At 50.1% G+C, this 17,724-nt stretch overlaps 8 protein-coding genes across 8 annotated transcripts; 6 read left to right on the forward strand and 2 right to left on the reverse strand.

Annotated features, from left to right (window-relative positions):
- Window positions 1-567: 567 nt before the first annotated feature.
- On the forward strand, window positions 568-2,188 carry FPRO_11947 (uncharacterized protein; the record flags this gene model as incomplete). The annotated part of the gene is made up of 2 exons (XM_031221477.1): window positions 568-818; window positions 871-2,188. 2 exons carry the CDS (start codon window positions 568-570, stop codon window positions 2,186-2,188), a joined length of 1,569 nt encoding a protein of 522 aa, XP_031087032.1.
- Window positions 2,189-2,991: 803 nt separating this feature from the next.
- Window positions 2,992-3,721, forward strand: FPRO_11948 (uncharacterized protein; the record flags this gene model as incomplete). The annotated part of the gene is made up of 2 exons (XM_031221478.1): window positions 2,992-3,096; window positions 3,155-3,721. 2 exons carry the CDS (start codon window positions 2,992-2,994, stop codon window positions 3,719-3,721), a joined length of 672 nt encoding a protein of 223 aa, XP_031087033.1.
- Window positions 3,722-4,260: 539 nt separating this feature from the next.
- Window positions 4,261-5,203, forward strand: FPRO_11949 (uncharacterized protein; the record flags this gene model as incomplete). Its single annotated transcript, XM_031221479.1, has 2 exons — window positions 4,261-4,378; window positions 4,428-5,203. The coding sequence occupies 2 exons, from the start codon at window positions 4,261-4,263 to the stop codon at window positions 5,201-5,203; spliced, it is 894 nt and encodes a 297-aa protein (XP_031087034.1).
- A 387-nt stretch (window positions 5,204-5,590) lies between these two features.
- FPRO_11950 (uncharacterized protein) lies at window positions 5,591-6,884 on the reverse strand (the record flags this gene model as incomplete). Its single annotated transcript, XM_031221480.1, has 3 exons — window positions 5,591-5,711; window positions 5,764-6,572; window positions 6,630-6,884. 3 exons carry the CDS (start codon window positions 6,882-6,884, stop codon window positions 5,591-5,593), a joined length of 1,185 nt encoding a protein of 394 aa, XP_031087035.1.
- Window positions 6,885-8,398: 1,514 nt separating this feature from the next.
- FPRO_11951 (uncharacterized protein) lies at window positions 8,399-10,864 on the forward strand (the record flags this gene model as incomplete). The annotated part of the gene is made up of 1 exon (XM_031221482.1): window positions 8,399-10,864. One exon carries the CDS (start codon window positions 8,399-8,401, stop codon window positions 10,862-10,864), a length of 2,466 nt encoding a protein of 821 aa, XP_031087036.1.
- Window positions 10,865-11,180: 316 nt separating this feature from the next.
- On the reverse strand, window positions 11,181-12,332 carry FPRO_11952 (uncharacterized protein; the record flags this gene model as incomplete). The annotated part of the gene is made up of 1 exon (XM_031221483.1): window positions 11,181-12,332. The coding sequence occupies one exon, from the start codon at window positions 12,330-12,332 to the stop codon at window positions 11,181-11,183; it is 1,152 nt and encodes a 383-aa protein (XP_031087037.1).
- A 315-nt stretch (window positions 12,333-12,647) lies between these two features.
- FPRO_11953 (uncharacterized protein) lies at window positions 12,648-13,099 on the forward strand (the record flags this gene model as incomplete). The annotated part of the gene is made up of 4 exons (XM_031221484.1): window positions 12,648-12,650; window positions 12,701-12,720; window positions 12,792-12,974; window positions 13,036-13,099. 4 exons carry the CDS (start codon window positions 12,648-12,650, stop codon window positions 13,097-13,099), a joined length of 270 nt encoding a protein of 89 aa, XP_031087038.1.
- Window positions 13,100-15,291: 2,192 nt separating this feature from the next.
- FPRO_11954 (uncharacterized protein) lies at window positions 15,292-17,049 on the forward strand (the record flags this gene model as incomplete). The annotated part of the gene is made up of 3 exons (XM_031221485.1): window positions 15,292-15,435; window positions 15,490-15,929; window positions 16,023-17,049. The coding sequence occupies 3 exons, from the start codon at window positions 15,292-15,294 to the stop codon at window positions 17,047-17,049; spliced, it is 1,611 nt and encodes a 536-aa protein (XP_031087039.1).
- Window positions 17,050-17,724: the final 675 nt, after the last annotated feature.

Here is a 17,724-nt window from a genome sequence, read left to right on the forward strand (position 1 = left end):
GAGGTCTGCATGATACAGCTAGTTGCAATATAGTCCGCCTAGAGCGGCATGTTCCATTCGATACTTTCCACTTCATTTGTCATCTTCATCACTTAACTTTGGGTATTGGTGTGATCCAATCTCATGATGCTGACAGAGGTTTAATTATTCAACTCTTATTATCGTGTTTATTCCTCTTCTGAATTTTGTATCATCGTTTCACTGGTTAACGACTGAGCGTAATCACAGTAACAACTGCTGAAGACATCGGCATGTGGCTAATGGTGCCTCATTCGTCAGCCTCATGACCATGCACGTGGCCCACTCTCACCTGAAGTGAAGTGAAGTGTCTTTGAACCTCCAACATTCAGGGATACTCAGCTCAGCTCAATCAACACTATCCCCAGCCAACAAATGCGACTAAAGCGCAAGGCTACCAAAGAAAGAGCTTCCAGTCGCTCAATACCTCAAACTTTGCGTGTTTGTTCGCATCAGTCGTTATTGATTTAACGTTATCGCCCTCACAGGGAGTTATTGGCTCCCAAAAACATCTACACCATCCCTGTCAAGATAACCGAATCAGTAGAAATGGTTCGAATTCCACGCGACGACGCGCCTTTAGAAGCAAACCGCTTAGATGTATCTGATGCCGATGATGAGAGAGGGCGACTACTATCTGGAAATGATGAAGCAGCCGAAGAGAGCCATGCGGACGCAGAGCGACTTGAGAACTGGCATACAGAGCATAAGCGTCGAGAGACCCGACGATGGAGCTACCTTGTCATGGTAATAAGCACAGTTGCATTGATCACAGTTCTCGCTATTTGGGTTCACAACAAGTGAGCACCCTCATCCAAATCTCGCATTTGACCCTAAACTAACATCTGTAAGCACACTGTCATCGGGATGTGAATATGACGGAAGCTGCAATGACATTTCCAAGCTATGGGGACAATATTCTTCCTTCTTCTCTGTTCCATCAGAGATTGATTCGTCAACACCGGATGATTGCGAGGTTACCATAGGAATTGCCCTGTCTCGTCATGGAGCTCGATACCCAACCGCCAGCAAGACTACAGCATACGGCGCCACCATTGCCCGCCTACAGAAATCAGTAACCAATTATGGCAAGGGCTACGAATGGCTCAAGGACTACGAATACAACCTCGGATCTGAGGATCTGACCGATTTTGGTCAAGACCAGATGATTTATTCGGGAAAAGCTTTTTATGAGCGATACATCGGACTCGCTGAAAAGACGGAGCCTTTCATCAGGGCATCAGGATCCGACAGAGTTATCATGTCCTCTCACAACTTCACACAAGGGTTCTATGCCTCTCGAGGAGAGTCTGGAGATGACTACACCGATGGCATTCTTGTAATTCCTGAGGAGCCCGGTATCAACAACACACTGTCACATGGAACATGTAGCTCGTTCGAGGACAACGATGAGATAGGCGATAACAGTGCGCAGACCGCCTGGGGAAACAAATTCCTGCCTCCTCTTCGGGATAGACTGAACAGGAATCTGCACAAAGCCAAACTGTCGTTACAGGAAACGATCTATCTCATGGATCTGTGCCCTTTCAACACAGTCAACACTCCCGATGGTGTGGGACAATCCCGTTTCTGCGACATGTTCTCCACAGAAGATTGGCGAAGCTACGATTACTACATGACTCTGGGCAAATACTACGAATATGGTAATGGCAACGCAATGGGACCGACACAGGGAGTAGGATACGTCAACGAACTTGTTTCGCGATTGACGAGGAAGCCTGTTGATGACCACACCACAACCAATCGCACGTTGGACGCCAATCCAGATACATTTCCCCTGGACAGGGCGCTATATGCAGACTTTAGCCACGACAACACTATGGTGTCTATTTTCTCAGCAATGGGCCTGTACAACTCGACAAGCAAGCTGCCGAAACACCACATCGTGCCAGCTATCCGAGCACATGGCTACTCATCGGCATGGGTAGTCCCCTTTGCTGCACGGATGTATGTAGAGAAGCTCGAGTGTGGTGCTACAAATGAAGAGAAGGGAGAAGAATACGTGAGGGTGTTGATAAATGATAGAGTTATGGAAATGGAGACCTGTGGAGGAGATGAGTATGGACGGTGTAAGCTGGAAGATTTTGTGGAGAGCTTGTCGTTTGCGAGGCAGGGAGGGCATTGGAACAAATGTGGTATCAAGGGATGAGCCGCCAGGAAGAATTAGACATGCAGAGCGGTAAATTGTATTTTTTTGCTATTCGAAGAGGCTGGTAGCCGTTGTAATGAACTGAAATAGACTCTGATGCAAGGGAGTGGATTTGCTCGGGTGCGGAATACGAGGGACGAAATAAGAGGCTGGTTATTTAATGAGATAGGATGAAGGTATAAGTGTGACTCGGCAGAGCAGTCAAATCATTTCCACGATGCTTGATCTTGGAAAGAAGTCCAGTTGACATGGATATGTGAATGTAAGCATTAGATGTTGCAATTGAGCCTAGGTTGAGACTTCTCGGGCAGGGAATTAGTAGATATCCTTTGAGACTCTGCAGGGACTTAAACGCCTTTCTCCACTACAGTGGGCCACTGATACTAAATCCAGAGCCGGCATTAGCGCCAAGCCCACTGTAAGCAACCCTAGTCCGTTGATGCTGACAGAAGTGGACCGCCCTAAGCTTTTCCCGTCTAGTCCTCCAGCGCCCATTACATCTCAATTGAAGCCCACCTCAGTCAGTGACATCTTCGTACTGCACTGTAGGAGCTTGGACGAAGCGCACCACCACTTCATCCCCAAGACGAGCCAAAGTCAAACAGAGGACACCAAATCTCGCCTGCGAAAAAAAAACCCTCGTTGTATGTTTCCTTCCCACGGCGATTATTACTATTCAACCACAACCCAATCGTTGCGATTTGCGCCCGACCAGCATCTGTCTCACTATCTCATCTTTCGTCACCACGCGACTATTGGCATCGCAAATCCCTTGGGGCACACAGAAGCGAGATTACAGAAAGATGGTGTCGACTGCAGGAGGCATCGTGATCGCCATTATCGTCCTTCTCGTCGCAGGAGCTGTTGGTTGGGTTATATTCACACAGCTTCGTGCTCGCAGACTCGGCGTATGTCAATCCCTTCGGTCCCAGTCCAGTCATTCAAACTAATACCCTATCTATATAGCTCCCCCCTCCAAGTCTCGCATCGTATTTACCATGGCATAAGGAAGACAGCGGCTATGGAATACAGCCCGCCCCTAGCGGCATCGCTGGCTGGTTCAACGACAAAATTCGCAAATTCAAGAACCGCAACAACCGATCCGCCGCAGGCGCTTACGAGCAATCCGGCGGTGCTCGCGGCCGTCGTGGCTTCGGTCCACTCGATCCTGATGAAGCGTGGGACTCGCGCGTTGGGAACGAAGCAGACCAATATGGATACTATGAGGAGGACGTTGGCGGTCGCGGCCGGGACACCGGATACGGCGGTGGTTACAACATGAACCTCGCGGCGACGCCGGGATTGTCGGGCGGCCGAGGTTTCGACGAAGAGGAAGATCGGGGGCGCAGAGCAAGCAGAAGCCCTGCATCGGGACCTGGAGGACGAAACCCGTTCGATGACGATGCTGGTTCAAGTTTGCGCGGCGTGAGCCCTCGACCTATTGACACGGGAGTTGCGAAACCCAAGAACAGAAGCGGCAGCGCCGAGAGCAGTCCGACAGAGCGACGGTCCGTGTTTAGGGAAAACATGTAAGACGAGACATGAGCTGAATGAGTCGAGTATGTTGCGGAAGACGACACAAAAGCTGCGCAATTATGGAGTGTCTGCGAATTTTGCTCTGTTTGCCTTTCCTTCTTTCCTTCTTATTTACGGGGCTTGGGAACCTGTTGTTCATGCAGAGCCTGGACTCGGTTGGGTGGAATTCTGATATATCATGACATTGTGTATGTGCTGCGAGGATTCTTTCATTTTGGTAGTGTACGGAAGTCTTATATCACACTTGTCGATAGTGATTTGACACTCAATTCACAGCGTTTCTATCCCTAGATATGGTCGAGAAATGCCATGTGTCCAATTGAAGCACAGCACGAACCCAGCGTGACATTGAGCCCCTGTTCATTGAGTATCATTGCAATGGTCTGTTCTGGCCAGCCCCGGCTTTCGGCTCCTCACAGACGTCAGCTTGAGCTGCCCCGCCAAATCATCGAGACCCCTCCATAAATCTGTTCCTCCACTTCATCATAACACCATCGTATCTTGTTCAGTCAACAACAGGAGAGACATTATACACTATGACTGATATCGATCTTCAAGCTGTTCATGATGAGCTCGTCTCAGTGGCCTACGAGGCCGGAGCCATGATCTTGGCTGCCAATCCTGCTGAGCTGGACACCGACACCAAGCTCAACTGTACGATATGTTCTGTCAATGATATATTTTGTAGCTGACACAATTGCAGCCGTGGACATTGTTACTGAAGCAGATAAGGGCGTTGAAAAGATGGTCTCAACCCGCCTCTCTTCATCATTCCCTTCAATCTCCTTCATGGGCGAAGAGACATACAAGCCTGGAGTTAGGCTTGGCCCTGAGCCAACTTTCGTTGTGGACCCAATCGATGGAACAACCAACTTCGTGCACTCGTTCCCCAGCGCTTGCATCTCTCTCGGTCTCGCAATCGATCGTCAGCCCGCCATTGGCGTCATCTACAACCCATGGCTCGACACTCTCTACACCGCTATCAAGGGCCGCGGCGCCTTCCTCACACACGGTCGTGGAAAAGACCCCCGCCGTCTCCCTCTCGCACGCTCACCGCGACCCATCGAGGGCCTCGGCAGTTCTCTCGTCGCTGTTGAATGGGGAGCGCAACGTGACGGACCCAACTTCGACATCAAGGTCGAAGCATTCCGAAAGCTCACAGCGACTCCCGAAAACGGCGGATCAATGGTTCACTCGTTGCGATCGATGGGCTCTGCTGCGCTGAACATTGCTGCTGTGGCCGCGGGACAGGTTGACTTGTACTGGGAGGGTGGATGCTGGGCGTGGGATGTTTGCGCTGGATGGGCGATCCTCAACGAGGCTGGTGGGCGCATGGTACATGGAAACCCGGGCAATTGGGATCCTGAGCTTGAGGCACGCGTATATCTTGCTGTGCGAGGAGCACCAAGTGGTCAAAAGGAGCTTATCGAAGAGTTCTGGGGCGTTCTTGGCGATAAGAAGCTGGATTACTCTGTATAGAGTCGACACGAGGTAAAATAGGGTGTTTTCTGAGAAAGAGGGGGTCCATATAGAGAAAATGAAAACGCGAATCGCGATAATGGAGATAAAGTCACTTGCGAATAGTATCACTTGTTTGGTAATCTTTGTCAAATGCCACTAGCCATCTATACACCCGTGGTAGACAATAGGAAAGGATAGCAAAGCACCTAGTTGCTCCGTAAAAAGATCCCATAATACAGTTGTAGCGGTTTCCGCTTCGTCTCCCTTTCACAAAACTTCATGGTTTTTGAACCCCCCCTTTTTTGTTCAATATGTGGTATCAGCCTAAATGATGTTGGTTCGTTCCTTGGTTCCATTTTCCTCCTCGGTCTAGATGAGCGATTCTAATTCCGCCTTGAACTTGACCTATTCGGCCTTGACATCGACCTTCTTGGCAGCAGGCTCGCCGGAGGGTGCATCCTCCTCGCGGCTTCGCTTCTTGTTATCGGCAGACTCGTCGGCGGTAGACTGGATGCGAGGGGTGGTGCTGTGTAGTGTGTTAGCGGATACCTCTTGGTATAATGATCAGGGTGGCTCACTCATTGCTGCTGTGCTTGACTTCATCCTTAGACTGATCACGGTCACGTCCACCATCGCGTCCACCACGGCCACGGCCTCGACCACGACCTCCTCGGCCGCCGCGTCCACCTCGTCGATCCTTGAAACCATTCTTCTGGTCGTTCTCGCGTCGCTGCTTCCAGTCGTCCTGACCACGGCCACGAGAATCCTTTCCACCTCGTCCACGTCCACTCTTGCCTGTCTCTCTACCCTCATAAAACTTGCGGGGATTGCTCTGGTTAGGCTCAATCTTCCCTTGTCGGATAAGGTCGTTCTTTTCGTCGCAGTAAGCTCGTTTGCTCATGATTTTCAGATCGTGGTCCTTCCACTTAGGCTTGGGGTCAATCTTGATGAACTTGTTCGCCTCATCCTCGTCGGCGAAGGTGACGAACACGGAGCCCTTGAAGAGACCCTCGTTGGTGCGTCGGAGTTTAAGACCCTTGACTTCGCCGAACTGAGCGAAGAAGCCCTCAAGGTCGAATTGGGTGTTAGGGGCCTCATCGCCGAAGCCCTTGACGTAAACGGTAGCGGCTTCGACCTTGGACTTGGAGGTGTTCATGGGCTGGTAGGGGGTCTTGCGCTTGACGACCTCCTCACCCTCCTCACCGGAAAGTTCAAGAAACTTGCTGTCCTTGAGAGCAGCGATGACGGCGCTGTAGGGCTGGAAAGTTCGCATACGCTTGAAGGAGTGGATAGTCTTGACCTTCATGGGCTTGTTTTCGCTTCCGCCGCATGACTCCCACATGAATTTGTCTTGAGGGAAATTCCAGTCGCCAAAGTAAAACTCGACCTAGGGGAGTAAGTACACACACGCGCGACAATGGGACATGGGTGAAGCTACACATACCTGCTTGCGGATGGCCTCAGGGTCATCAGTGACCTCACGGGTGGAAGGGTCGAATTTGCGGTTGTTGCGAGGGTTTGCATCATCATGTTTGGCTGTGGTCTTCAGAATCTCCTGCTTCTCTTCAGGCTTTTCTGTGGACTCCTCTGCCTTCTGCTCTGTCTTCTCTTCAACCTTCTCTTCTGTGGGCTGGGTGGTAGGAACCTCGGCCTCAGAGTGGACAGCCTCGACAGGCTTGGGGGCTTCAGCTTCGCTCATTGTGACTTTCGACCGTTATTTGATAATTGGGAACGATGCGCGATCGCGATTGTTTCACGGTCGCAGGCTAAGAAGTGTTGAGTGATAGAATAAAGAGGAAAGAAGCTAGAAGCGAGGTGAGAAAGGGTCGCGAAAAGGTAAAAGATGGTGGCGGGGTTGAAAAAAAAGCGAGTCATCGGTGTGACTGTTGCCTATTCAATGAAGCTTACCTTGATAGAAAGAATTAACTCGAGGTTACACGATTGATGAGTTTTTGTTTGTATAAAACAGATTCAATTGAATGAAGAGTTCAAAATGCGATTGATTGATTCTGCCGGCGCGAGGAAAAAATCACCTTAAAAAAATCCATCGAAAGGCCCATCTCTCGCTAGCCTTAGCTTTGCGATTTCACCGCCCGCCTTTTTTGGCGTTTCCGTACTTCTGTGTCTCTCCCATTTTCCCCCACCGCGGATGACCCCACTTTCCTGCCGTTCCCTCCATTGTTTTAGTGAAGTAGTGCTGTGAGTGTTCTGTTTCCAATGGATAGATAGATGATTAAGATGATGGAGAAGTCTACCAGAGTTTATCTTGTATCATGACGATGACAACTTGAGATCAAACTCGTAATTCGACACATGTGTTATGAACTTGTCTATTTAAGAGCAAGTCTCCCAGTCTCAAATCAGACCTAGCCTATGCAGCAATTCTTCGATCTGAGTTGTCAGGTTCTGTAACAGTATCAGAGCAGAGCAGATGACCTAGAGATCGAGTGACGATGACTTTCACCCAAAATCGAGTCACCCTACCACGATGAAACTTGACAATAATTAAGCTCTTTTAAAAACGAGTGCATGAGTTGACCGTCAGCTGTAACCTGATTGGGCCTTGTCTTGTCTCCTTGGCTCGGAACCAAGCTTTTTGACCATCCAAGTTGAAAGCGGACCTGAAGATCCGTGGCACAGATAAAGTAAGTGAATGCCACATGCCAAACAGGGAGAAAACCTCCGAATGGAACCGCAAAAGTCACAATCTTGATACAATCATCGGGAGTTTTCGATTCTCTTGGTTGATCCGTGGCATGATGCGGGAGAGTCCGTCTGCCCCGACGTACTTGTGACCTCGACCCGGGATAGAGAAATACCTTGGAATGGTCGAGACTCATATTCAGCTCTCAAGTAGCCCTCTAGTTTTGCATTTGTAGACTCCACATCCCACTTTTGCAGGACGGAATTTGGGAATGACATCAGCCATCTTGAGCTATTCTCAACAAGTTGCACAACGTACGGTAGTGTCATATAAAATCCCCAGCATCCAGGCACCAACTCCTTCGGATACCTGCCGAGGTATCTACCTAATCTCGCGGTTTAGTCTACCATTTCGATTCTATACTCTCTTTCAAAGTTCTACCACATCATTCCTCTATCTGTCTTGCGACAATGCACTGAGTTTGGGCTTGCAGCCACTGAAAGCATGTGCTGTGCGCTGTCAAACTATGACAATAAAATTCTCGACAAAACCCAATTGCACCCAGAACCATGAGACACTACCGCGGCTCTCTCAAGAGCCTCAATAGAGTCACTACAAGACTCAATACCCACCAGCGGATCCCCCGACGAAGATTATCGCATCGTCAACACCGCCATCTCTGGACATCTCCATCCAAGAACGATGCCAAGCAAGAAGCACAGCAAAAATCTACGTTTCCAGTAGCAGTAATTACCGGCGGGCTTTTTATCTGGTGGCTCTACCCTTCTGACGACTTTGCACAGCTTTCCGGTAAACAACTAAGGCAGCGAACCCATGAGGACTTTCCAAAGGACGAGAAGCAAGACAAGACTCAGGATGGAGAATCAGATGCGGATCAGTCGGCCTGGATAAACTTTGCTCGCCGCTTCGAGACATTCTGTAAGCTCAACGACGTTCAATTCTCTTCCTTCTCCGACAAGGTCGTTAGTTATCTCCTCCCTGAGTGGTCCAGACTTATCCCAGGCTATGTTCGGAAACTTCAGCATGAACTCTCCATGTCCCCAGGGTCTCTGGCCGACGAGATTTGGCAAGACGCCCACGACCCCCTAATCAATCCCGAGATTCGATATTCAGCCAAAGTTCGAGTTTCACCAAATCTTTGCGATGAGGAGAAGGAATTTTTGTCCCGACGAAAACGAGTCGCCAGAATAGGGCTGGCTAAATATCTCGGACTAAAGGAGGAGGATGTCCATCCAGATGATGTTCCGACAATTGCCATGTGCGGCTCTGGTGGAGGTCTGAGGGCACTCATTGCTGGAACTGGATCAATTCTTGCCACAGAAGAGGATGGGTTGTTTGACTGCGTCACATACACCTCGGGCGTGAGCGGCTCATGCTGGCTTCAAGCTTTGAGTCTCACATCGTTCAACAAGGGAAACATTCGTAACCTTCTCGAGCACCTCAAAGCTAGGGCCTCAACCCATATCGCCTACCCACCTGTGGCCTTCCAATCTCTTGCTTCTATGCCCACTAATAAATACCTACTGAGTGGCATGGTCGAGAAGCTCAAGGGTGATCCCAAAGCAGATTTTGGCCTCGTTGACGTGTATGGTGTCTTACTGGCAGCTCGGTATCTTGTGCCGAAAGGAGACCTTGGGGTCAACGATCGCGACTTTAAGCTCTCAAACCAACGCCAATATGTCCAGTACGGGCAATTGCCAATGCCCATCTATACTGCTGTGAGACACGAGATTCCAGACTTGCCAGAGGCTGCTGAACAAGGCCCCATCGAAGCCGAGATCGCCAAAGAGAAAGCCAAGAAGGAGGCTTGGTTTCAGTGGTATGAGATCACTCCCTACGAATTCTTTTGTGAAGAGTTTGGCGCCGGAATCCCCACCTGGGCTCTAGGCCGCAGATTCAACCAGGGATGTGATGTTCCTCCTGAGGATGGCTTCCATCTTCCTGAACTTCGTTTGCCACTCCTCATGGGAATCTTTGGTAGCGCATTCTGTGCAACTCTCAGCCATTATTACCGAGAGATCAAGCCGCTTGTCCAGGGTCTGACTGGTTTTGGGACTATTGATGAACTCATCTCGACACGAGACGATGATTTGGTCAAAGTGCATCCTATTGATCCTGCCAAAATACCCAACTTTGCCTACGGAATGCACGGAAAATTACCGGAAACCACGCCGACCAGTATTTATGACAACGAGTATATCCAACTTATGGATGCTGGAATGTCCAACAACCTGCCTATCTACCCCCTCCTGCGACCGGGCAGAGATGTGGACGTACTTGTTGCCTTTGATGCCTCTGCAGACATCAAAACCGACAACTGGCTCTCAGTCGCCGATGGCTACGCCCGTCAACGCGGTGTCAAGGGCTGGCCCGTCGGCATTGGCTGGCCCAAGCCTGGAGAAGCTACATCCCAGGTCGTGGAAGAGCTAGACGAGGCACAAGCGAAATCCACTCGTGAAGCTGAGGCTAAACTCCGCGAAGCCAAAAAGGAGCAGGATGAGCTTCGCCAAGAAGCTCACGAAGAGGGCAAGCAAGTTATGGCAGAGAATGACAAGACCAAATTCGAGCCTGGGGATCAAGAGTCCGGCGATCTGGGCTACTGCACTGTCTGGGTTGGGACCAACACAGAACGCAGTACTGAGCCACCCCCTCCCTCAAAAGCAATCTCGGACGAGACATCTTGGCAACTCATGGAGCCTGATGCTGGTATTGCTGTTGTCTACTTGCCTTTTATTTCAAACGATAAGGTCCCTGGTATTTCTCCCGGAACTACCGATTACCTTAGTACATGGAACTTCATCTATACCCCTGAACAGATTGATAATGTCACTGCATTGGCTCGAGCAAACTATGACGAGGGAAAGCAGCAGATCCGAGATACCATCCGCGCAGTGTATCAGCGCAAGAAGAAGCTTCGCGAGGAAGCAGAAATGGCCCAACGTCAGGATCGTTATCGATCTCGTATGAGGAGAGGCGAAGGCATCCGTCTGGGTGAAGGCGATCATTTCAGTTGAGCCTGTGATTTCAACACCCCTGGCAGAATAATCATTTGACTTATAGAACCATGTATCTAGTATACCCGTACAGGCGCCAGGGACGCAGTGTAATGTGAAAATTTGATTCTGATTCTGATTTTGTTGAGTTTTGTCATTGTGTTACATTGTATCTTACAGTGACGTTTCCCATCCCGATCCTCTAGGATCCTATGCTCCCATGTAATTTTTATACACAGCCCAACCGGGGCGAAAATTGCTCATTATCCACATGAAGAGCTGACGCCTGATACGCCGCTCTGACTACATATATATCTAACACCACGACATTTCTGGTTTAGATGACCTCGCCAATATCGATATGAGGGGCCGTCCAGCGCTTAGCATCCGGCTCGTACATATCGCTTGGTACCCGGACCTTGTTGCCGGGGCTGTATAGGTACCACGCTTTGAGGGCGTTCATCGATGCCTTCCATCTGGCAACGTCGAGGCTAGGGCCGCCACCTTCACCAAGTTTCTCAGAACCACTGTAAATACCGACGATGAATACGGGAGTTCGTGAATGCCGACCTGTCTCGCTCTCTAGACGAGCAATAGGTGCCTCAAATCCTTCACGAGCGCACAACATGGAGAGTTCTCGTGTAGGTAGACTGAATTCGAACATGGAAGAAACGTCGACTTGTCGAGAAAGGACGTGAGCTTTGACGAAATCGCGAGCGGCGTCTTGACCAGAGTGGGTGTAAACAGCACCAACAACGGCTTGGACAAATGAAGAGTACGCCTCGTGTTGGTAATACTTATAGCCCTCCTCGCTGCTCATCTTCTCGGCGTTCACAGGATCACCAAAAGCATTGTCGTAGACTACACGACTGCTGATTCCTCGTCGGGGTTTAAATCGGTCGGTAAAAGCAGACTCTTGACGAACTGAACCCCAGCGTGACTGCATATCCGCATCACGGGGCGCCCATTGTAATAGGCCAGGATCAACCTCCTCACCGGGAGCAGCAGCGGCCTCAACACCCCATCTGCGAGCCACTTGATGCAGAGATTCCTTTCCAGAATAAGCACGGAGGGCCTCGTAGAGGACGGCCATTGGTAGACGAGGCCATTTACAGACGAGGAACTCGAGGGCGTGATAATTGATGAATGTGCTGCCGAGGAAGGCGAGGTTGGCGTTGTTAAAACTGGGGTTTTTGTCGGCTGAGGGAACGATGAGAGCCCGGGCGAGAGTTTCCAGAGGGATCTTGTTAGAAAGGGATAACCGGGAGTGGAGAGCTGCAAGCTTAGCCGACTCAGCGGCACGTTCGGGGGAGGGAGATGGGAGATTGGTGAATGTAGGTGTTTCTTCGTTGGTTTGAGAAGCGGCAGCTGTAGAAGCTTGACGTCGAGTCGTTTGTACAAATGCCGGTCTTGAGATACCGCTGCCGATACCGCGGGCATGGGCCTGCAGCCATTGGCCGCCCCATCGATCGATCCGTGCCCTCTTCATCGAGCCCAGTAGATTCCCTCTCGAATATCCCGTCGGTTTGTGAAAGGCGTCGATGAGGCGACGAAGCGAATTGGGGATTGTCGCCTGTTTTTGGGTCGTCGACGGGTAAAAAGTTCTGCGCTACAAGGCTAGAGAGTCGTGTGAGCTGGGGTGTTTGGTCTGTCCGGAATAACAGGCGGCCCGCCTTTCGTTTCTCCCGTCCAGCCTTGGAAGCTTGGGACCTCACCTGTTGGTAACCGGACACTTGACATCAATTCAGCGTCGCCATCGCCCTCCCAAAACCTCTCCTTTACGTCCGTTGATCAATTGTTCAAAATGGTGAGTGAAGCCTACAAACTGGAGTGAGTCTCAGCTAACAATTGACCTAGGGCGGCGGCGGAAAAGTTCCGTAAGTTTTACCTCTCACGAACCGAGCACCGAAAACGAAGCGATGACCATATCTAACCCACCCTGCGACAGTTACCCCAAGCATGTCTGGTCTCCAGCCGGTGGTTGGTACGCGCAGCCTGCGAACTGGCGCGCCAACACCCTGATTGCTGGTGTCGTCATGGCCGGAATCGTTGCGGTTACGTGGAAGTTCAGCGCTGGACGAGAACAATGGGCGCACCGACCTGAGCAGGGGCAGTGGTACGCTAGCCGACAGTATGTTATCCAATTCCATATTGGCGAGATTCTGAGCGAACGTGCTAACAATGGGATTTAGCTGGTCGAAACAGTTGAAGCAGTGGGATGAAGAGGATAAGGGAAATGCGTCAAAGAGCGAATAGAGTTGGATAAAACGACACTTTGTACAAATTTCTGCGACAAGACGAATACAATCTGATTCAAGATCAATATCTAGTGTCTATGATGTTGTGATGATGAGGGTCGCTAATATTCCTTTTCACGAAGCTCCCTAGAACATCTCGACTAGGATCAAAAGTGATGAGAAGCCGAATTTCGACCCAAGAAGTCTCTAGTTTGTTCTTCGGTTTACCAACATGCTGCTTCCCAGACCAGAGGATTATCAAGTGGGTGTTAATGCTCGTTCCTGAGAGCAAATCAGAGCACTGCTAAATCTGCTTATGAGAATCAATATTGCCGTCTAGTTCCCGAGAAGCAGACTCATACTGGTGGTATCTCGACGGGCTTTATGATGAGCGAAAAGCGCTTCAAAATTGGGATAAACTCATTCACATTTGGAATTTCCAAATACGTAGCATGTCTTCCGTTATGCTAGACGAGAAGGACCTTAAGCCGAACATGAAATATCGGACCTATTCTCTTCACAACACACTTTAAGGTATGCTGGGAAGATGTGCGTACGACGTACGGAGTAGTGGGCCATTATTTAAGTCTCGTCCTCTTGAAGTGAGTTGGGACTAAATCCACATTGCTGGAACAGGTTTCACACAAAGCATCAGACGACTGCAGATAGTGATCCGTTACAGCCGAGCCGACGTGACAATCCTACCAGAGCGACCAAGACAAGGGCGATGATAAGGACTCAGTAGCACACCCTACACACGATCAAGCTCGTCTGAATGTGTTAAAGGTACTAACTGAGACGGTCTCAGAAGACAATGCTTATAACAAAACACCTAATTGAGCTTGGACCAGAGATTTGTTTTCAAGAACCCCGGTGCTAAGCATAAGGGAAGTAATGGCAAATATATGTAACTTGATAAAACATGATGGAGAACTACTACCTCGTTAACTGTAATTCAGATATAGCTCAGTAGTTCAGTCCCGTCCAGTCTGCCTTGGATACTGACTGCCTGATACTACATAGGACAACCAATAACAGAAGCACCATGGACAAGTCGGCTGTGAATCATTGGCTATCGGTTCTCTCCAAGACGAACTGCTACATGTTCAAAGACACGCCAACTCAGCCCGGTCTGCCAACTTAGACAGTCAGGTACTAAATATCAGGTCCAGGGGTACTTGGGGGCACCAGGATTAAACTGCCTGAGTCCACTTTAAGCCGCTGCCACTGAGGTCACTACCGGCTCTAGGCCCAGGTATCTTTCTACAGTTAGGGGCACCTACATTAGCTAGTACCTTGGAGAGGATCCTTGCACAACCTACATGAGGGTGCTCCGCTGCTTATGCTTATTGAGGCTCCAAGGCTGTTTTGCGTTGTTGGTCAAGGCAATTTCCCCTCTTTAATATTGATCAATTTGGCACTATTTGATTGTTTCAAGTTGCTTGATTGAATATTGATTTCAAGCCGACTTTTCTCCCCTTTCCTCTCTTTACTAATGTTGTCTCTATTGCGTGCGGAAACCTGAGGCTGTTGGCCATCTTTCAGCTGCTCCGATCTTCTTCCGCGGGTATCGATCGTATTCCAGAGGCTTGAACCACTGGGCTGCTCTGCGCTGTCTCTGCCTTAAACCTTCAACACTACAATCGTTACCTACCACCTACCTTGACTTACCCTACCTAGATTATTTCTCGCTTCATACCGCTTTTGATCTTACGGGCACTGACTGTTAGTGTCTATTCTAACTCAGCTCGTCATTGGCTTGGCACTGCATCACCGTTGTTCTTTGCCCAGTTTGCGGGTCGCTTCTTAAGTTATTCGCCACCAGCCTAAGAGCTAGACTAAACGTCAACCAACGGATAGCATACCACACCACCTTGCATCGATCAGATCTATCTCATCGTCTTGATAACCTCGTTTGGCTCTTATTCCTGAATCGAGCCGGACCATTTCCTCCTTATTTATTACTTCTCTTTTAATCCTCCATACGACCGACCCTTTCCACTCAACCTGTGTTACTAATCTCAACACCCGTTGATCTCACGCAGACCTTCTCACACTTGGTCTCCTACATCACCCAACCTCGGTCTTTCGCCTCAACGACATCTTGAACTATCTTTCAGTCTGGCTTCGCGCGCCTTTCGCCTCGCCGGCCTTGCTGTCGGCCTTGGTTTGAGTGCCTTGACTGCGTACCAACGCAGCCAAGCGCAGCAGATGTCTTCTCATGCCCAGAGGCATGGTCACCTCGACGCGACCGCAGGTCGTGAGGTAGTCTATTGCCACGCCTGCGCCGGAGAATGGTATCGAGATGAGAATGGACTAACTTGTCCCGAATGTCACGGCGAGATCACAGAGATTGTATGCTTTCCCACGCTGCTACTTCCTATCCAGAATGCTAACCACTATGTCCAGATCGATCCCGCCAACGACCCCCGCGATTTGGATCACCGCTCCTCTGCCTCCACCTCACCCGAGCATCACCCATACGATTCAGATCCTGAAGAAGCCGACATAGATGAGCATGCCCAGCATGGCTTTGTATTCCGACGGAGCGTCCGAGACGGTCCGAACCATACACATCATCATGATCCCGCTACTGCGCCAACTTATGAGCGCTTCTGGGATATGCTTAACGGATTTGGACCTCGAGCACCCGGTGGCAACGGTTCTTTCCCACCGAGCCCAGGAGAACACGAACAGCCCCAAGAACCAAACTTTGGACCGCGCATTCACCGGACGACTTTCACGTCCGGGCCACTAGGCGGAACGACTTCTGTAACAATCGTCTCGGGACCTATCCATGCAACAAGCCGTGGTCCCGCTGGTGCCCCAGGAGGCGAAACATTTCAAGAGTATGCACAACCCCCGTTTCAGCTTGCTGAACGACCAGGCGGCTTGCGAGTCACGGCCATTTCCATGACTATTGGAGCTAACCAGCGTACCAGTTTCTTTCAGAACATGCTACGCGACATTGTCCCGCCACCACCCGCTCATAATCATGACGGCGAGGAAGGCGCCGGAGGTCCTCCACCCGGTCTGGCTCGAAGCCTGCAAGATATCCTGAATCTCCTTAATCCAGCAAATGCAATGCATGGTGATGCAGTGTACTCCCAAGAGGCTCTGGATCGGATCATCACAGGACTCATGGAGGCCAATCCCCAGTCCAACGCCGCTCCTCCAGCTACAGAGGAAGCTCTTAAAAACCTGGAACGAAAACCTGTCGACAAACAAATGTTGGGCTCGGAGGGAAAGGCAGAGTGTACCATTTGCATCGATGAGATGAAGGAGGGGGATATGGCCACATTTTTACCTTGTAATCACTGGTTTCACGAGGAGTGTGTCACCTTGTGGTTAAAGGAGCACAACACTTGCCCCATCTGCCGAACGCCGATCGAAAAGACCGATCGCGGTGGCAACAATAATGGCGGCAATGGAAACAACAACAATAACAACAATAATAACGGCGACGGCTCCCAATCCCAAGGTCCAATGCCAGGGCCTAACTCTGACCAACCGAATCCGTTTGGAACTCGAGCGTCATTCACGTTTACTCCCAATCAGTGGACACCATTCGACAACCCTCATTCTCATACACGCCCGATGCGGTTCTCGCGACCTCCAAGTCAGAGCCAGAGTCGCTTGAATGAAGCGTTGCGTACTATCTCGAACCGGCAACAAGAGAGAGAACGTGAACGCGAGCGTGAACGAGGCGAGACATCGGGGTTTAGCTACGACACGTCTCGACTTCAGCGACGAAGCTCACACTCTCCAACAAGTCCTAGAGCGACTGCCCCAAGTGAACATGGCGCTCGTATGAGACAGAGAAGCCCTTCCCAGAGTAGTCGTCGGTCAGCGGCGGACTCGGATCAGCAACGACGACAGAGCAGCCATGGCCCCATTAGCTGGCTCCGCGATAGATTTGGTGGAGGAGGGCCTGGTAACGGACCGCCACGAGAGGAAAGGCGACAGTAGAATCGTCACTCACCAGACTCTGGGGGAATCGCTTTAAGGATGATATCAGAAGTCGTGATTCCTCGTCGTTCGCTCGCAAGGTGGCATCAAGACAATGAGAGGTCTTAGAGGCAGACCTTGGTGAGATAACGTATTGCTATCGTACCACCTCGATACACAACGTGCAGTGACTGCAACCAAGTGCCAATTTCCTTACGTATGCGCTTCGATGTACGGAATAGAATAGAGGTCTATTTGTAGGGCACACGGGAGTGATTGGAATTGAGCTACCAGCGGCATTGCTAATTACATAAATGGACGTCAGGGATACCCCATAAAGAATGAAGACTGCTGTTGAGTGCTTTTACTGTGAGCTCGACCCATGTTGGTTGTGTCAATGGATATCAAACGATTGCATTCCAGACAACGGCTGTTGAATGTGCCAATGGACGTAGCCTCCTGTAAGGTAATGCTCATGTGTTCAAGTCTATTGGTTGGATGTTGAGATACCAAACAAGTCCTGCAAGAGCCGAACTTACATCAACGTTGGACTATGAAGCTGTCTATGAAATATAGACGCCACTCTGATAATTACATATTGAAAATAAGGCAGCTTCTTGTAATTTCAATGCATGATCAAGGGGATAACTCAGGACAAGAGACGTTCAAACCCGAGAAAAAAGCAATGTATTGACT

Source organism: Fusarium proliferatum, assembly GCF_900067095.1.
Source record: "Fusarium proliferatum ET1 genome assembly, contig: FPRO_scaffold010, whole genome shotgun sequence".
Classification (NCBI taxonomy): domain Eukaryota; kingdom Fungi; phylum Ascomycota; class Sordariomycetes; order Hypocreales; family Nectriaceae; genus Fusarium; species Fusarium proliferatum.